Source organism: Balaenoptera ricei, chromosome 5 (assembly GCF_028023285.1).
Source record: "Balaenoptera ricei isolate mBalRic1 chromosome 5, mBalRic1.hap2, whole genome shotgun sequence".
Taxonomy (NCBI): Eukaryota; Metazoa; Chordata; class Mammalia; order Artiodactyla; family Balaenopteridae; genus Balaenoptera; species Balaenoptera ricei.
In genome coordinates this window covers 105,072,933-105,093,370 of record NC_082643.1, presented here as the reverse complement: position 1 = coordinate 105,093,370, position 20,438 = coordinate 105,072,933, and the positions used below count along the sequence as shown (strand labels likewise).

At 41.9% G+C, this 20,438-nt stretch overlaps 1 protein-coding gene across 4 annotated transcripts in view; it reads right to left on the bottom strand.

Annotated features, from left to right (window-relative positions):
- Nucleotides 1-20,438, bottom strand: part of SLC2A9 (solute carrier family 2 member 9) — a 233,560-nt gene that overhangs the window by 177,517 nt on the left and 35,605 nt on the right. For all 4 annotated transcript variants that reach the window (XM_059924186.1, XM_059924182.1, XM_059924183.1 and 1 more), the window contains one exon: nucleotides 15,274-15,398. In XM_059924186.1, coding sequence (XP_059780169.1) covers nucleotides 15,274-15,398 — 125 coding nt within the window. The remainder of the gene's footprint in view (nucleotides 1-15,273; nucleotides 15,399-20,438) is intronic.

The window sequence follows — 20,438 nt, the reverse complement described above, 5'->3', positions numbered from 1 at the left end:
CACAGAGGGAAGAGGGGCGCGTGAAGATGGAGACAGAGATTGGAGTGATGCTGCCACAAGCCAGGGAATGCCAAGGCTTTCCGGCAGCACCAGAAGCCAGGAGAGGCATGAAATAGATTCCCCTTCAGAGCCTCCAGAAGGGACCAACCCTGCAGATACCTTGATTTTGGACTTCTGGCCTCCAGAACTCTGAGAGCATAACTTCTGTTGTTTTCAGCCCCCCAGTTGTGGTTCTTGGTGACAGCAGCCATAGGAAACTGCCATACCTCCTCATGGAGGCCTTCACCTGTCAAAATCTATCCCTCCCCATAGCTCCTTATCTCTCCATCCTGTCTCATGTTCCTCATGGCACTTAGTGCTTTTTGGAAGTATCTTGTTCGGTATTTACAGTGGACCCTTGAACAACATGGCTTTGAACCACACGGGTCCACTTATACTCATATTTTTTTTCACTAAATACGTACGACAGTGCCACACAATCTGATGTTGAATCCACAGACGCAGAACCACATGTACGGAGGGTTGACTGTAAAGTTGCACATGAATTTTCGACTGCGCTGAGGGTCGGCACCGCTAACCACCACGTTGTTCTAGGGTCACCTGTACTTGTATATTGTCTGTTTCCCCACTTCCAGCCACAGAAAATTTCCTTGGGAGAACAGCACCAGACCCAGCACAAGTGCTTGATCAAAGTTTATTGGGTCCCCAAGGCACTTTCACTCTACCGTTAGTTATTTAACCAAGGCTGCGGAGAAGGGGAGGTTGCTGGGGTCGCCAGTGGTTGGGAGTTGCAGACCAGCAGGCTGGTGTGGTTATAATCGTGGTCTATGGGAACAGGCCTCAAAGGCTAGTCCTACAGGGGCTGCAGACTCCAAGAAGTGCGCAGAGGGCAGAGTGCCTCTCATCTAAAACATCAACAACAGTTCCAATCTACCAAGCACTTCACAACTTCCAGAACCACTTTACAGCCTTCCGCTTCCTCAGGGTACGTGGCCTGATGGAATGCAAGGAGCAACTGGGGATAGGCTCCCTCACACAGAGCTAGCCTAACTTCCAGATTCCTCCTAGAGTCCAATTCCAGAAGTAGCATTTTAGCCCATACAAAGCAGAAGGGATTGAGGGAAAATATTCTCTAAGGACACTCAAAGATGTTGCAGGAAATACTCTAGGGACAACTGGATATTTGCATTTTTCTATGGGGTTGCAGAAAAATTTGAGTCCAGTCCAAAACTAAGCATTTCACTGAATATAAACTTAAATTTGAAGATTAAAGTGTGACACACATTTTTAAATTGCACAAATAATATGTGTGCAGTTTGATGAATCGTCACAAAATGTACACACCTGTGTAACCTCCACCCAGGTCAAGAATCAACTTACAAGACCAACACCCCAGAAAGCCCCCATCCAGTGCTCCCTCAGAATCACTATCCTTCTCCTGCTTCCCAAAGATCACCACCAGCTTAACTGCAATCACCAAAGGTTAGCATATGGAATCAGAGAATATGTACTTCTTTTATTTCTTGCCTCTTTTGCTGATATTATGTTTGTGAAATGCATCAGTGTTGTAGCATGTAGCTCTAATTTGTCTGTTTTCAGTGCTGTGTAGTATTCCAATGTGTAAGTATTCCACAATTCATCCACCCTACTATTGATGGACAGTTTGGGGTTTACACTAATAGTGACCCTATTTACAATAGCCAAGACATGGAAGCAACCTAAATGTCCATTGACAGATGAATGGATAAAGAAGATGTGGTACATATATACAGTGGAACACTACTCAGCCATAAAAAAAGAACAAAATAATGCCATTTGCAGCAACATGGATGCAGCTAGAGATTATCATACTAAGTGAACTAAGTCAGAAAGAGAAAGACAAATACCATATGATATCACTTACATATGGAATCTAAGATATGACACAAGTGAACTTGTTTATGAAACAGAAATTGACTCACCGACATAAAGAACACACTTGTGGTTGCCAAAGCAGGGTTGGGGAGGGATGGATTGGTAGTTTGGGATTAGCAGATACAAACTATTAGATATATGCATAACTGAATTGCTTTGCTGTACACTGGAAACTAATACATTGGAAATCAACTATACTTCAATAAAATAAACTTTAAAAATACTAATAGTGCCCCATAAATATTCTTGTACAAGTCTTTTGGTGCACATGTATGGAAAACTGAAAATGCATGCATATATGACTGCAAAATCATTGTTTTGTAATGATATTGGCCTGTAAGTTTCCTTTCTTGTAAAGTTCCTATTAGGATATACGATCAAGGATACATTCATTTTATAAAACGAGTTGGGGAGTGTCCCCTCTGGAAATGATTGTATGGTGTTAGTGTTATTCTTTCTTAAAGAAGCCATATGGGCCTTGCACTTCCTTTGCTAAAAGGTTTTAAATTACATGTTCAACTTATTTAATGGAATAGGACTATTCAGAAATTCTATTTTTTCTTAAGTCAGTATTGGTAAGTTTTTTCTTTCTTGGCATTTGTACATTTATCTAAAGTTTTCAAATATATTGCATAAACATGTTCATGATATATTCTTATGTTTTTAATGCTTCAGGATCTATCCATTCTGATCTTACGGAAAAACACAAACGAACTTTTTGGCCAACCCAATAGCATTAGTTATCAATTCCTTTTCTCTCTTTTTATAAACAGTCTTGCAAGGGGTTTATCAATTTTATGAATCTTTTCTAGAACTCACTTGTCTTTGCTGATGTTCTCTAATGAAAATTCTTTTTCTAACTTCTTTGAGATGGAATATTCGATCATTGATCTTCAGCCTTTCATGTTTTAGACTATATGCATTTGAGGTTATAAATTTTACTCTAAACATGGCTTTAGCTGTATCTGACAAAATTTGATATGCCTTATGTGGTATTTTCATAATCATTTAATTCAAACTACTTTAAAATTTCCATTGTGATTTCTTTTTTGTCCCCTGGTTACTTAGAAGTACACATCACTTACATCTTAATTTCCAAACATATGAGGATTTTCTACTTATATTTCCATAATTAGTTTCTTTTGTGCAAGTGTGCTAGTGATAAATTTTATTAGCTTTTGTTTGACTGAAAAGGTGTTTTCATTTCACCTTTATTTTTGAAAGATATTTTCAGTGGTTGGAGAATTCTAGAAGAATATTTTCTTTCAGCTCTTTGAAAATATGATTTTGCTGTTTTTTTGTCTTCCATTGTTTTTGTTGAAAAGCCAGCTTTCCATTCTATTCTTACTTATTTGAAGGTAACATATCTTTTTATCCTGATTGTTTTTTAGAATAACTTTCTGTTTGCCCTTGGTTGTCAGAAGTTTTACTAAGCTGTGCAAACGTGTGGTTTTCTTTGTTTTTATCCTACTAGGGATCCATAGTGCTTCTTGGACTTGTGGCTTTTCATCAGAAAAAAAAAAATGTTGGCCATTATCTTCCAAAAATTGCTTTTTCTCCATCCTCTGTCTCCTCTCTTTCTGATTCTCCAATTAATGTATGTTAGACATTTTTACAATTTCCCAGACATTTCTTACCCTCTTTTCTGTGTTCTCATGCTTCAACCTGGATGCTTTCTTCTGATCTTTGATGCTTTAGTTCCCTGATTCTTGCTTTGGTTGCATGCTATCTGCTGGTAAAACCATTCATTAAGTTCTTGCATTTTTCAGTTTTTGCATTTTTTAGTCCCAGAATTTCGATTTGGTAAGTCAAAACATAGCTTCCATTTCTTTGCCAAAATTCTTGACGTTATCTCTTGATTATCTGAACATATTAAGCATAATTGTTTTAATGGCTGTGTCTAATACTGTTATTTTCAGAATCACTATCAGTTTATTTTTTATGTTATTTCTCTTGGTTTTCTCCTTGTATGTTTGGCTACTTTTGATTGAATATCAGAGTGTATATGAAAACTGTAAAAATAATTTGAGGTTCTGGATGTATGCATCTGGCAGGGTGAGAGGCTAGAGGCATTAGTAATCCCAGCGTACCACAAATCAGTTGGTGATTGAAGTGATTTGAAGATCTGATCTATTTATGATTCATTCTTGCTCCTATGGTGTAGCCCTGTGGTGACTAGTGACCTTCCTACTTGGCAGAAGTTCAACTCTGTTCCTCCTCCTCAGCCCCATGAATCTGTTGAAAGGTCTACTAAGCATCTCAGATTCTCAGCCATCATTCTCAAATTGGCAGATACCTCTAGAGGAAAAGTTGCCCCAAATGCAGGGCTTACCTCTCTGGGTTTCACTCCTTTCCCAGATTGTGGTCCTATAACTCCTCCCTGCCTCAGTAGCTGTCTGATACCTTTAAACAGATGCTTTTTCTAACCATTTTATTCTAAAAGCAGAACTCTGTCTTCCTCCCTTCTCTCTCTCTCTCTCTCTCTCTCTCTCTCTCTCTCTATATATATATATATATATATGTGTGTGTGTGTGTATATATATATATATATATATACACATATAAAACCATTTCTTTATGGCAAAGGATCCTCATTTTCCATTTGTTCTCCATTCAACAAATATTTACTGAGTGTATACTGAGAGGTCGTCATTGTTAGAAGCCAAGGCAATGGCAATGAACGAAACAGGTAAAAAAGCCTTGCTGTCGTGTAGCTGCATTTTGGGGAGGGAGGTACTGCAGGGAGGGTGAACATAAGCATGGAGAGTGTGCTGCCTGCTAGATGGTGATAAGAGCTCTAGGGAAACATCAAGCGGGGAGGGAGGACAGGGATGCCCGGGGTGGGGAGAGTTGCAGTTTCACATGGGGTGGTCCCTGAGGCCACACGGTGGTGGTTCAGAGAGGGAACGGCGGGGAGACCATTTAGGGCCTGCCTTACAGGCCAGGATGTGTTTTATTTGCTTCTCAAATCTATTGATTTAACTTTTTAAAAAATGAGTCCATTTAAATGTAAGTAATGAGTAATCATTGCACAGGAAAAACGGAAAGAGAAAAGTCCTGACCCACATTATCCCTCTGGTTCCTCTAAGCCGAGCAATTTAGGAAAAGTGTGGAGTCAGGCACACCTGGCTCCCACCTTGGCCCAGACACATCTGAACTGTGAGACCTTGGCAAGGTACCCCCTGAGGCTCCATCTCCTCACATGCAAAGGCAGGTAGAGCTCTGAGTCCAAGAGAGTTGTGCTGTTGAAGGGAAACACACACACACGGACACAGAGACACACAGAGACAGACATACATAGAGACACACACACACAGACACACAAACACACAGACACACACAAACACAGACACACACACAGACAAAGACACGCATAAACACACACAACTGTTTAGTACCTGAATATTGTTAGGTAGATATCATTATCTCTACTTTATATATGAGGGGACAGAAGTTCAGAGTGCGAAAGAGGCTTTTCTCAGGCCACCGGGCTAGTAAGTAGACAGGTTAGGACTAGAATCCATTTCTTCTGAGCACCTTACCCTCTCTTTGTCATGTTAAAATCTGACTCAAATCATAATAATAAATTAATAATATTATTAGTGTTTTTGTTAGTTTCCTATGGCTGCCATAGCAAATTGCCATGAACTTAGTGACTTAAATTTATTTTCAGACAGTTCTGTGGGGCATGAGTCCAAAATGGGACTCATGGATCCAAAATGGGCTAAAATCAACATGTTGGCAGGGCTGTGGTCTTTCTGGAGGCTCCAGGGAATAGTCTGTTTTCTTGCCTTTTCCACCTTCTAGGGACACCTACACTCCTTGGCTCATGGCCCCTTCCATCCTCAGTGCCAGCAACTGCATTGCTCCAGTCTCTGCTTTCATCATCTCGCCTCCTTTCTCTGACTCTGGCTCCCCTCCTCCCTCTTTTGCTTACAAGGACTCCTGTGATGACACTGGACCTGCCTGGAGAATCCAGAATAACCTATTCATCTCAAGGTCCTGAATTTAATCACATCTGCAAAGTCCCTTTTGCCATGTAAGCTAACATATTCACGGGTTCCAGGGAATAGGATGTGAACACCTTTGGGAGCAGTAGGGAGAATAATGATAAATAATAAACCATTTGCTTGTCAGAGTGGTGCACACCATTGCTGGGAGCTTGTGGCAGAGGTAGCTGGGTAAGTCCACACGTGATATACATGGGCTGACCCCACCAGCCAGGAGGGCCAGTGTTTCGGCCCTATGCCTTTATTTCTCAGTCTCCTATACTGTGGTGTGGTTTAATTAGTAGATGATAGAGCTATATGTGGCATGTGAGGTCTGGAAGCCTAAAGAGGACATTCATGGTAGTAGCTCTAAGGGGAGAACGAAAAGGAGCCAGAGCAGATTTTTAGAGCTCGTGGAAACCTCAGCTACCAGAGTTCATTTTCCTTATTTTCTAGATTACATCACTGAGGCCCAGAGAGGGGAACTGATGGCCCCAAGGTCACCTGGCAAGTCAGTGGTAGAGCCAGAACTTGAAGTCAAGCCCTTGACCCTGATTTCATGTCCATGCCATGTGATTCTCTAAACGCTGCTGCCTGAACTTGTCCACTAGAGAGCACTTAATGCAGCAGATGTGAACTTGTCCCTGGAGAGTTCTTAATGCAGCAGACGTGGGCTTGTCCACTGCAGAGGTGCTAATGCAGAGATGTGGGCTTGCACCCCTGGGAGTGTGGGCAGCTCTGGGAACGCTGTGGCAGGAACCTGTCCAACACAATCATCCACAAACACAAAACACCTCTGCATTCTTTTATCTTGACTTCACAATCAGCAAGGATTTGCCCTCCAACGCCATGCTTATCATGTGTGTTTCAATGTAAAAATAGTGTGTTTATTTTTGCTCCAAGCCTTTTAGAAATAGGACACTTCAGGCAGGTGTCCGATGTTTTCTGTGATGGTTCCAGATATTCCCCCCGAGAACCTGGTTTGAGCAGCACAGCCACCTGAAAATCCTCCGGGTTTCTCATTTGGTTTTAAATTATTTATTTCAAGCAGGGCAGCAATTCGCCTCACAACCAGCAATTTTCTTTCTTCTGACCAATTGCCTCACCTTAAATGCCCTCACATTCATCTCTCTGCTTTGAGAGGGTTTGGTGAGAATAGATGACACAAAGCTTCCACGTCATGGCTCAAATCCAAGAGGTCACATTCCAGAAATCAGGAGTGCATTTTTTCCCCACCTGTTGACTTTACTTTTTTTTCTGTATTTTTTGAAAAGCTCAAAGGACAAAGGGTCTAAAAGACGTTTGTCTTGAATATGCGGTTTTGTAAAAATGGCATCTCTTTTTGTATCCAGCTTATTTTTTTTAACATCTTTATTGAGGTATAATTGCTTTACATTGCTGTGTTAGTTGCTGCTGTATAACAAAGTGAATCAGCTATACATATACATATATATCCATATCCCCTCCCTCTTGCGTCACCCTCCATCCCACCCTCCCTATCCCACCCCTCTAGGTGGTCACAAAGCACCGAGCTGATCTGCCTGTGCTATGCTGCTGCTTCCCACTAGCTATCTATTTTACATTTGGTAGTGTATATATGTCAATGCCCCTCTCTCAGTCTCAGCCTACCCTTCCCCATCCCTGTGTCCTCAAATCCATTCTCTACATCTGCGTCTTTATTCCTGTCCTAACCCTAGGTTCTTCAGAACTCTTTTTTTTTTAGATTCCATATATATGTGTTAGCATATGGTATTTGTTTTTCTCTTTCTGACTTACTTGACTTTGTATGACAGATTCTAGGTCCATCCACCTCACTACAAATAACTCAATTTCGTTTCTTTTTATGGCTGAGTAATATTCCATTGTATATATGTGCCACATCTTCTTTATCCATTCATCTGTTGATGGACACTTAGGTTGCTTCCATGTCCTGGCTATTGTAAACAGTGCTACAATGAGCATTGTGGTACATGACTCTTTTTGAATTATGGTTTTCTCAGGGTGTATGCCTAGTAGTGGGATTGCTGGGTCATATGGTAGTTCTATTTTTAATTTTTTGAGGAACCTACATACTGTTCTCCATAGTGGCTGTATCAGTTTACATTCCCACCAACAGTGCAAGAGGGTTCCCTTTTCTCCACACCCTCTCCAGCATTTACTGTTTGTAGATTTTTTGATGATGGCCATTCTGACTGGTGTGAGGTGATACCTCATTGTAGTTTTTTTTTTTTTTAACCTCATTGTAGTTTTGATTTGCATTTCTCTAATGATTAGTGATGTTGAGCATCCTTTCATGTGTTTGTTGGCAATCTGTGTATCTTCTTTGGAGAAATGTCTATTTAGGTCTTCTGCCCATTTTTGGATTGGGTTGTTTGGTTTTTTGATATTGAGCTGCATGAGCTGCTTACAAATTTTGGAGATTAATCCTTTGTCAGTTGCTTCATTTGCAAATATTTTCTCCCATTCTGAGGGTTGTCTTTTTGTCTTGTTTGTGGTTTCCTTTACTGTGCAAAAGCTTTTAGGTTTCATTAGGTCCCATTTGTTTATTTTTGTTTTTATTTCCATTTCTCTAGGAAGTGGGTCAAAAAGGATCTTGCTGTGATTTATGTCATAGAGTGTTGTGCCTAGGTTTTCCTCTAAGAGTTTGATAGTGTCTGGCCTTACATTTAGGTCTTTAATCCATTTTGAGTTTATTTTTGTGTATGGTGTTAGGGAGTGCTCTAATTTCATTCTTTTACATGTAGCTGTCCAGTTTTCCCAGCATCACTTACTGAAGAGGCTGTCTTTTCTCCACTGTATATTCTTGCCTCTTTTATCAAAAATAAGGTGACCATACGTGTGTGGGTTTATCTCTGGGCTTTCTATCCTGTTCCATTGATCTATATTTCTGTTTTTGTGCCAGTACCATACTGTCTTGATTACTGTTGCTTTGTAGTATAGTCTGAAGTCAGGGAGCCTGATTCCTCCAGCTCCATTTTTCTTTCTCAAGATTGCTTTGGCTATTCGGGGTCTTTTGTGTTTCCATACAAATTGTGAAATTTTTTGTTCTAGTTCTGTGATAAATGCCATTGGTAGTTTGACAGGGATTGCATTGAATCTGTAGATTGCTTTGGGTAGGATAGTCATTTTCACAGTGTTGATTCTTCCAATCCAAGAACATGGTATATCTCTCCATCTGTTTGCATCATGTTTAATTTCTTTCATCAGTGACTTATAGTTTTCTGCATACAGGTCTTTTGTCTCCTTAGGTAGGTTTACTCCTAGGTATTTTATTCTTTTCATTGCAATGGTAAATGGAAGTGTTTCTTTAATTTCTCTTTCAGATTTTTTGTCATTAATGTATAGGAATGCAAGAGATTTCTGTGCATTAATTTTGTATCCTGCTACTTTACCAAATTCATTGATTAGCTCTAGTAGTTTTCTGGTAGCATCTTTAGGATTCTCTACGTATAGTATCATATAGTGATCTGAAAACAGTGACAGTTTTATTTCTTCTTTTCCAATTTGGATTCCTTTTATTTCTTTTTCTTCTCTGATTGCTGTGGCTAAAACTTCCAAAACTATGTTGAATAATACTGGTGAGAGTAGGCAACCTTGTCTTGTCCCTGATCTTAGAGGAAATGGTTTCAGTTTTTCACCATTGAGAAGGATGTTGGCTCTGGGATTGTCATATATGGCCTTTATTATGTTGAGGTAAGTTTCCTCTATGCCTACTTTCTGGAGAGTTTTTATCATAAATCGGTGCTGAATTTTGTTGAAAGCTTTTTCTGCATCTATTGAGATGATCATATGGTTTTTCTCCTTCAGTTTGTTAATATGGTGTGTCATCTTGATTGATTTGCATATTTTAAATAATTCTTGCATTCCTGGGATAAACCCCACTTGATCATGGTGTATGATCCTTTTAATGTGCTGCTGGCCTCTGTTTGCTAGTATTTTGTTGAGGATTTTTGCATCTATGTTCATCAGTGTATTGGCCTGTAGTTTTCTTTTTTTGTAACATCTTTGTCTGGTTTTAGTATCAGGGTGATGGTGGCCTCGTAGAATGAGTTTGCGAGTGTTCTTCCCTCTGCTATATTTTGGAAGAGTTTGAGAAGGATAGGTGTTTTAGCTCTTCTCTAAATGTTTGATAGAATTCGCCTGTGAAGCCCTCTGGTCCTGGGCTTTTGTTTGTTGGAAGATTTTTAATCACAGTTTCACTTTCAGTGCTTGCTATTGGTCTGTTTATATTTTCTATTTTTTCCTGCTTCAGTCTCAGAACGTTGTGTTTTTCTAAGAATTTGTCCATTTCTTCGAGGTTGTCCATTTTATTGGCATATAGTTGCTTGTAGTAATCTCTCATGATCCTTTGTATTTCTGCATTGTTAGTTGTTACTACTCCTTTTTCATTTCTAATTCTGTTGATTTGAGTCTTCTTCCTTTTTTTCTTAATGAGTCTGGCTAATGATTTATCAATTTTGTTTATCTTCTCAAGGAACCAGCTTTTAGTTTTATTGATCTTTGCTATCATTTCCTTCATTTCTTTTTCATTTATTTCTGATCTGATCTTTATGATTTCTTTCCTTCTGCTAACTTTGGGGTTTTTTTTTCTTCTTTCTCTAATTGCTTTAGGTGTAAGGTTAGGTTGTTTACCTGAGATTTTTCTTATTTCTTGAGGTAGGATTGTATTGCTGTAAACTTCCCTCTTGGAACTGCTTTTGCTGCCTCCCATAGGTTTTGGGCCATGGTGTTTTCATCGTCATTTGTTTCTAGGTATATTTTGATTTCCTCTTTGATTTCTTCAGTGATCTCTTGGTTATTTAGTAGCATATTGTTTAGCCTCCATGTGTTTGTATTTTTTACAGTTTTTTTTCCTGTAACTGATATCTAGTTTCATAGCATTGTGGTCGGAAAAGATACTCAGCTTATTTTTAATTAAGGAAATTCAGAGAGCAACCAGTTATGTGTAACTAGTAAGTGTCACCTCCCCCAGAATAGCTAGACAAGCAAAGCAGCAGGAAAGAGACTAAATGGGTAAAATACAAAACTGCCAGAAAGAGAGACTTCAGTGGCCTCTGTTAGAAAAGGACTTTTAGATGCTCCCATCTTGCCACCCTTTCTCCTGAGCAGGCAGGGTCTTCGAAACCCGACCATCGGTCCAAATCCTGGATCTGCATCGTATTAACTAAGAATAAAAATGACAACAACAGTAATGGCAATGATACCATTATTGGTGTTGGGGGAAGGTAATGAGGGCCTGGAATGTACTTGTTTTGCACACACAGCATACCATTAAGTTTTACATTCCCTAACAAGGGAGGCTTAGGAGTATTCCCCTTCACCAGATTAGAGAAAGGGGCTAAGACAGGGAGGCAGACTGCTGCTGTGTGGCCTCCACTTTGTCCATGCTCCCTGAGTCCACATCCTTGGGTGGTTAGATGCCTCTGACCCTGACTCTGCATCCCGTCATGGGACTCACCTTGGCCAGTGGGACTCTGGCAGATGTGTCCAAGCAGACTTGATAAGCGCTTGCACACTGGGACTTGTTCCTCTTGCTGCTCATTGGAACCCCGAAAACCCCATGGAAGAGGCTGGGTCACCCCATCTGGGGGTGAGAGACCACGTGGAACAGAGTTGAGCCAGCCCTTGGGATCCCAAGACCAGCCCACCTGCTGGCAACCAAACATGAGCCTGAGAACATCCAAGGTCATTCAGCCGCTGACTGGCCTGCAGCCAACCTCAGCCATGGGAGAGAGAGCCCAGCAGAGACCAGCAGGGCTGGCCCAGATTAGAATTGCCCCACCAACCCTCAGAACTGTAAGCTCAGCAAAAGAATTATTGCCTTAAGCCATTATGTTTTGGTTTTGTTTTTTAATGCAGCAAAACCTAACTGATGAAGTTAACCTTGGTAAGTGTCAGAATCCAGGCCGGCTTAATCCATAGCCCTCACCCTTAACCACTTTACTGTCTCACGTTTCTGAGCCTCAGGGCCCTCATATGTAAAATGACAACAAAACAGTGTTTCACTGAAGTACAGTTGGCTTATAATATTATATTAGCTTCAGGTGTACAATATAGTGATTCAATATTTTTATACATTACAAAATGATCACCAAGTCTATTTATGATCTGTCATTATACAAAGTTATTGCAATAGCATTGACTATACCCTCTACGCTGTACATTCCATCCCATGACTTATTTATTTTATAACTGGAAGTTGGTACCTCAATCTCTGTCACCTATTTTGCTCAGTGCCCCACCCCCTTCCCCTTTGGCAGCCACCCATTTTTCTCTATATCTATGAGTCTATTTCTGTTTTGCTATGTTTGTTCCTTTGATTTTTTTTTTCTAGATTCCACATATAAGTGAAAAAATACAGTATTTGTCTTTCTCTGTCTGACTTAATTCACTTAGCATGCTACTCTCTGGCTCACAGGCCATAAAAAACTGTCTACAGGCCAAATTTGTCCCAAGGGAGGTAGTTTACCAAATCCTGTTCTTTTCTAATATAAGCATTAAAATTCATAGCTTTTCCTCTAACTGCATCCAACAAATTTTGATATGCTATATTTTCATTATCATTCTGTTAAATTTTTTTTTTTGTTATTTTTTTATTATTTTTTTATTTTTATTTTTGGCTGCGTTGGGTCCTCGCCACTGCATGTGGGCTCTCTCTAGCTGGGGCGAGCGGGGGCCCCTCCCCATTGCGGCGCATGGGCTTCTCACTGTGGTGGCCTCTCTTGTTGCAGAGCAGGGGCTCTAGGTGATCGGGCTTCAAGAGTTGTGGCACGGGGGCTCAGCAGCTGTGGCTCCCAGGCTCTAGAGAGTAAAATATTTTTAATTTCCCTTGTAACTTCCTCTTTGACTCATGTAACACTTAGAGGTGTGTTTTTATTATTTTCCAAATTTAGGGGGGGTTCTTAGATATTGTTTGTGATTTCTAATTTAATTATACTGTGGTCAGAGAATATACTTATATGATTTCAATAAAAGATTTCAATCTTTTCAAACTTATCGAGGATTGTTCTATGCCCAGCGTTTGGTCCATCGTGGTGAATAAACCATGGCCGTTGAAAAAATATATATAACAGCCTTTCAGCATTAGTGGGAGATCAAAGGTGATGAAGTTCAGGAACAGGATTAGTCAATTAGAAAATTCTACATGAACACCAGTCAGTATTCCCTCCAGTTAATGTTCTTTCTACAGGCTTCTCCCTTCTACTTGAATAGTGAGAGTTTGAGGTATTACAAAATCCTGAATTATTTCCTGCCAGCAAAGCAATGAAAATAAATGAAGTCTCTTCCTCCCTGACCTCCTATACGGCCTCTTACTCTCATGCTCTCCCTTGTCGTTCCCGTCACTCATAACGCCTGGTGCCCTCAGCTTATAAAAGATGGACAAGGGAAGGGAACTAGCCCTTAACGACTTCATACAGGGTTCCAGCAGCATTAGGCAGTGTATGTATACACACACACACACACACACACACACACACACACACACACACGTCTTCATGTCAGCCTTTTAACAGCCCTCCAAGGTAGCTATTGTTATCTCCATTTTACAGATGAGGAAACTGAGGCTCAGAACCATTCAGTAACTTATCAAAAGTCAGTAATTGGCAAATAGCAGAGCTGGGATCCAATCCCAGGGGTTTCTAATCCTAAAGCTTGTGATCTTTCCACAAAGGCCTGAAAGTAACACTCTACGGATTTGTGTATTTAGAAAGAAAGCAGGGTTGGCTTGTTGGTTTTGACAATATATTTTGAGTCTCCTACTCTCACAGGCCATGGCCAGAATCAGGCCATGTCTCGCCACTTCCACCACTGCCATCCTGTCCTACTCATAGCTATCACCCCTGGACGGATGGCCTTCCCACCCGACTCCTGCCCTCCCCCTACCTTCTCTCTACACAGAAGTAGGAGGAATCTTATTCAATCATAAACCAACTCTTGTCACATTCCTCTCAACCCTCCCCCGGCTTCCCATCACACTCAGCACAAATCCGCAGTCCTCACTGTGACCTACAAGGTCCTGTGGGATCTGACTGGCCCCTCTTCAACTCATCTGCATCCACTCTCCCCCTGGCTCACCGAGCTCTACCACACTGGCCTCCTGACTCTTCCTTGAACTTGCCAAGCATGCTTCTGCTTCAGGGTCACTGTCCTCTTCTCTCCGCCAGGTACACAGTTCCCACAATATTCATTTGTTTCTTGCCCTTGGTTCATTCTGGTCTCTGCTCATTTGTTTCCTCCTCCAAGCAGCCTTCCCTGAGTCCTATTTAAAATAGCCCTTGCTGGGCTTCCCTGGTGGCGCAGTGGTTGAGAATCTGCCTGCCAATGCAGGGAACACGGGTTCAAGCCCTGGTCTGGGAAGATCCCACATGCCGCAGAGCAAATGGGCCCATGAGCCACAACTACTGAGCCTGCGCGTCTGGAGCCTGTGCTCCTCAACAAGAGAGGCCGCGATAGTGAGAGGCCCGCGCACCGCGATGAAGAGTGGCCCCCACTTGCCGCAACTAGGGAAAGCCCTTGCACAGAAACAAAGACCCAACACACCCAAAAATAAATATAAATAAATAAATTAATTAAAAAAAAAAAAAGAGCCCTTGCTATCTTCCTGTGCTGCTTCTTTTCCTCCTAGGGCTTACCATTATCTACCTCATATATCTAATTACATATCTCTCCACCCACCAGAACATAAGCTCCAGGTGTAGGGACTGGGGGCTCCTGTTCACCACTGTGTCCACAGTGTAGACCGCAAGGCACAGCATGTGCTCTGTAAATGCTGCTTGGTGAACACATGAAAGAATGAATGAGGGACTTCCCTGGTGGTCCAGTGGTTAAGACTTCGCCTTTCAATGCAGGGGTGCGGGTTCGATCCCTGGTAGGGGAGCTAAAATCCCATGCCTTGAGGCCGAAAAACCAAAACGTAAAACAGAAGCAATATTGTAACAAATTCAATAAAGACTTTAAAAATGGTCCACATCAAAAAAAAAGCGTTAAAAAAAAAACAAAAAAGAATGAATGAGTCAGAGGCCCGGACAGGAAACATAATCCTTATAAAAACTCCCTGGAAACCACCGACAACTTGGAATATGAATTTTATGGTGAAGATGACAAATAGAATGCGTGATGTGCCGAAGACCATCCAGGTCTTTGGAGCTGGTTTGGGTCCATCCCAGTCAGTGCTTCTCCATTAGAGGAGCATTGTGGGTGGGTGGTCCCTCATGGGACTGCCCCACTTTATGCAGGGTTCTTGTGCTCTCGGTCTCTGCCAATTCAATATCAGTAGGGATGCATGTGACAGCCATAAGTACCCCTCACATTTTGAAACCCTCCACAGGAATGTGTTACTGCCCCCTCTCCTGCCATGGTGAAGGCTCACCTCCATCCACGCCCATGATGAAGCGTCCCATGATAAGCATTTCAAAGGCTCCTGCTTGGAGAGAACAGGCCATCAGCAACGTGGCGGAAATTGCAAACCCATTGTTGACCAGCAAAGTGTATTTCCTGGAAGAAAAGGAGGGGTTTGATGAGGCTGCCACTGGCCTGTGTATCCCTGGAACAGGATCCAGGTCCCCCCCACCCCCATTGCCAACTTTGGCCATATGACCCTGAGCAAGGCACTTCCTTCCTCTGGGTTCATTACCATGGTTGATTAGGTCACCTCCGAAGGCACTGTGAGCCCTGATATTCTATGAATCTCCCTGTTGCAATATTTTATCTCATCGGTTCTAAGACCTTCATTTAACATTACAAAGTCAAAATGCGTCTTACAATCCATGAGTCAGATGTCAGGCAGGGAAATGAAAACTACGCTAGTTAGTTTCACAGAGTGAATTAACACAGGGAACTGGTTAAGGTCACTGCTGGGGCTGGCAGGCAATTCAGGCAAACTAAAGGGAGCAAGTCCCTTGTCCCTCCTCTTCTAGTGCCCCTGTGGCAAAGGGCAGGTGAGGTATGCAGGTCTCAGCCCCTGCATCACAGAGCAGAGCACAGGAGGGTACTTTTGGAGCTGGGAGCAATAGCTTGTTAATCAGCACACCTACAGCATCCTATGACTTCAGTCCTAGGAGACCTCCCTCCTTCCTTCCTCCCTCCCTCCCTCTCTCTCTCGTTCTTCTTTCCTTCCTTCCTTCCTTTCTTTCTTTCTTTCTTTCTTTCTTCCTTTCTTTCTTTCTTTTTCTTTCTTTCTTCCTTCCTTCCTTCCTTCCTTCCTCCCTCCCTCCCTTCCTTCCTCTGCAGTTCATGTAACAATGCTTCTTATACCTAATGGCACCTTCAATTTGATGAACCATAGCATGAAGCATGAGGCTGAGCTAATCCCCTCAAACGAGGTCAGCCAAATTCCTTTGGCAAGACTTACTATTCATTGCTCCTTGTTAGGACCACTACCACTGTTTTATATGAATATATAACATATTCCTAAGATCTCATGGTTGAGAAGCATAACTTGTTTGGAGGCCTGGGGACCTGGGTTCCTGCACCAGCTCTCTCTTTTATGACCTAGGGGACTTCGTACTTCATTGCTCTGTGCTTTCCTTGCCTCACCTGCAAAATGACCTTAATAGCTCACACTAATTGAACTTTTGCTATATGACAGACCCCATTCTAAGCATTTTACATGAGTAGCTCATTTACTGCTCAAAAGGACCCTATGAAGTAGGTACTATTCTTATCTTTGCTCTGTAGATGAGTTAACTAGGACACAGATAAATTAGTGACTTGTTTTAGGTCATACAACTAATGAATCAAGTAGCTGGGGAAACAGCCTCTCACAGGATACTTTTTCCCTAAAGACTCAATGATCTAACAGTATTAAACTGTTTTAGAAATTGTAAGAAGCTAGGGCTTGAAAGGGAACTTCGTTATTACTTGTAGGAGTTAGCCCTCTTAACTTCCGGGCCAAAGTTCTTTCTACTATTTTTGATTTATCTCAAGCTGTTCATTAAATTTTTTTCCCTTTCCTACACTTCTTGAAGAACCCCAAACTTAGTGAATTTTGCAGCTCAATTAGGATGGTATAAAGGCTGCTCATTGCAACTTCTTCTATAACAGCAAATGACTGAAACAACCCAAGTGTCCATTAATAAGGGGTTATTTAAATAAATTATGATACATATATAAAATGGCATATTATGCAGACATTAAAATAGAGGTAGCCTTCTATATTCTGATATGGAAAAATCTCAAAGATGTATTGTTAAGTGCAAAGAATAAGATACAGAACTTTATGTAGAATATGCAACAACTTATGTGATAAAGTGTGTGTTTGTGTGTGTGTGTGTAGGGATAGGCACAAATCTTGGAAAAGATACACAAAAACCTGGTAACACTGATTGTCTCCAAGGAGGAGACAGAAGACAGAAACAAAAACGAAACTTTCGACTTTATATTTAATTGGTCCTTTTGAAAGTTAAGTCACATGAATGTATTAATTTTTTAAAAATAAATATGATTTCAAATTAGTCTTTCAAAAGATTAATTTAACTGGACCTTATGATGGCAAAAAAATGTGATTTAGCAGAGACTTAAAACAAAAATTCCAATCTAGAGTAACCTCCCTTATTCTGATGCCGAAGGTCACAGCCTCAGGATTCAAGAAAGATAAGTCTGAAGGCACTAATTTCTGTTATTGGTGAAAGCTCAAAGCAGGATGCGAATACCCTGCACCCCATGGCACTGCTCCATGTTCAGGGCCCTTCCCCTCAGTCCACTGAGGAACTACTGTGTCAGCCTTGAGAGGAAAGCGGGGCAATGGCTGGAGGGAGAGGCAGGAAGTCCTGGACCCTCCTCACAGAAGCTTTCACTGGGGTTCCACTCATCATGTATTTAGTGAGTGCTAGACACCGGGTCTACCTCAGGAATATGGGAGTCATCCCCGTCCTCCGCATCATGGGCTTTAGAGCCTAGTGAGGAACACAGACGGCAAATAAATCACACAACTCAATTAGTGACCATCTGTGACTTCTATAAGTAAAGATATAGGAAATATGAGATTGTATAACTCAGAACTGTGCCTACCATTTGCCTGTTTGCGCTCGGCTCCCTTCTTTCTCTGCCCGGCTCTGTTTCAGGGGGAACTACCTTTCCCAGGCTCCCTTGCTTCTGGCTTCCTGGGAGGATTGGCCAATGAGAGGCCTGATGTCCGTCTAGAGGGCGCGGAAGGGGAGAAGCTGGGTATTTCCCCCTCTCTGTGCTCCATTCCAGCAGCTCTGTGTCTCCTCCTCTGCCCTAGCCTTCTCTCTGTAGTCCCAGCAACCTGCTCACTAAAGTATGGCCCTGGCTTTTAAACCCAGGAATGCTGCTTCTCCCTTTTGGACCTTCCATCTCATGGGTGGTAGCAGCTTGTCCGTAAAAAAAAAAAAAAAAAGATTTCTCACAACATGCCCAAATATTCTCCCTGTAGCTCCACCTCTGGGTCTCAGTTCCCGCCTTGAGGCCACACAGGACAAACCCCTGTTGCTGTAGAGGCTAGTGTAAGGTAAGTTTGTGAAGAGATTGTTGAGGGAGGAGAGGCAGGAGGGGGATGCTGTGGCCAGATTTGGAGGGTTCTTGGATGTTGGACAAAACAATATGTTCTATAATCCGTAGACAATGAGAAATAAAGGGCTTGATTAGGAATCATACCTTAATTCCTATCCTCAGACACTTTGTCCACTGCCCTACTTCAGTTAAACTGGACATTTGATACTAGGATGATATTAATGATATCCATAAAAATAATGCTAGCATTATTTAGTGGTTCTCCAGTCTGGTTGTGCATCAGATTTACCAAGAGCACATACAAATATGAGATTCTTGGGTCCACCTCTAGAGAATTTTAATCCTTGGTGCAGACTCAGTGTGATACCTTTAATATAGTACTAAGAAAGAGCATGGCTTTTATGTAAATTATTTCATCTCATTTCATCTTTAACACTTGTAGTTATCAGTGTTAACGAAATCATCAGTTCACAGAGGAGGAGGTAAGGACTACTTCATCCCCCACCACCAAATTCACCCACCTACCTGCATTGGATGAAACTGCCCCAGTGATGTAAGGTCTATCAGTGTCATTGTGCATCCCTACCCCAGTAAAGGATTTGTTCCCTCTCTACTCAATCATTCCCATATAAACACATCTAAATATTGTCTCTCTTGGTCCTCATCCCTCTGCTCCTTGTCTTGGCTCCCTTTTAGAGTGAAACTCCTGCATGAATGTTGTCTGCTCATCTTCTAGTCTTTCCTCACCCCCACTCTGATTAGATCATTTCTACCACTCTATGGAGATTGCCTTTGTGAAGGTCATCAACAACCTCTACCTTGACAAACAACTGCCAATTCTCTGCCTTCCCCTGGTACAACCTCTCAGCAGCATGTGATGTGGTTGACCACACCCTCTTTCTTGAAACACAGTCTTCTCTGGACATCTGGGATTGCACCCTCTTCCATTTTTCTCCCTACCAGCCTCACCTTCTCAGTCTCTAGGCTGGTTTGTCCTCACCTCCCTGAGCCTTGAAACTTGGGGTGCCCAGAGCTCCGGCTCATCTCTCTCCTAGTCTCACCTCTCTCTACACTCCCTCCCTGGGTGATCCCATCCAGTTCATCCCTCTAACCAATGACAATTCCCAACTGTATCTCTGGATGCAGACTCTCCTCTCAACTCTAGACTTACATACCCAACTGCCTCCTGGACACTTCCACTAGCATATTTAGTAGGTATCTCAAACCAAGCATATTTAAAATAGAATTCTTGAATTCCCACTACTAAATCCCTCCCTGCCCCAAAATGCATGCCAAATCCCTCTTCCCATACTTTTTCATAAAAAAAGCCACTACCTTCCTAGTGGCTTAGGCAAATACCTGGGAATACTACTTACATCTTTTATTTTCTTCATGACCCATATACAATCCATCACTGAGTCCTATCTATACTACTTCCAAGATATATCCCAAATCAAACCACTTCTCCCATTTACAGGCCCACAATATGGCAGTGGTCCAGACCACCATCATACTACACTCATAAAACTGCAATAGGCTCACACACATTCTTGCCCTGCTGAAGTTCATGGTCCACAGAGCAGCCAAAGTTATCCTCTCATAGCACACACTGACATACTTTTTCTTACTTAAAACCTGCTAGTGGCTTCCCACTGCACTTAGAATAAACTCTTCACCAGGGCCTGTAAAGCCCTGCATGAGATGGCTTTTGCCACATCATCTCATACTCTCACCTTCACGCTCATGAGCCTTCCCATGGTCCCTCAGGTGTGCCAGGCTGCTTCCTAACTCATGGCCCTCATCCTTGGTGCCCCTCTATTCATTGCATGAGTCTTATCTCACTAAAGTCTCAACTCAAATGCAACCTCCTGACACTCTTTGACATGGCTGCTTCCCCCAAATGCAGAGTTCATCCCCCTCCATCCTCTCACCCTGTTCTATTTTCTTCACAGTCCCAACACTGTAGAAAATTATCCTCTGTATTTATTTGCTTTATGCTAGTTGTGCATCTTCCCCTACTAGAATGTAAGTGCTATGGGGTCAGCGACTTTGTCTTGCCACTGT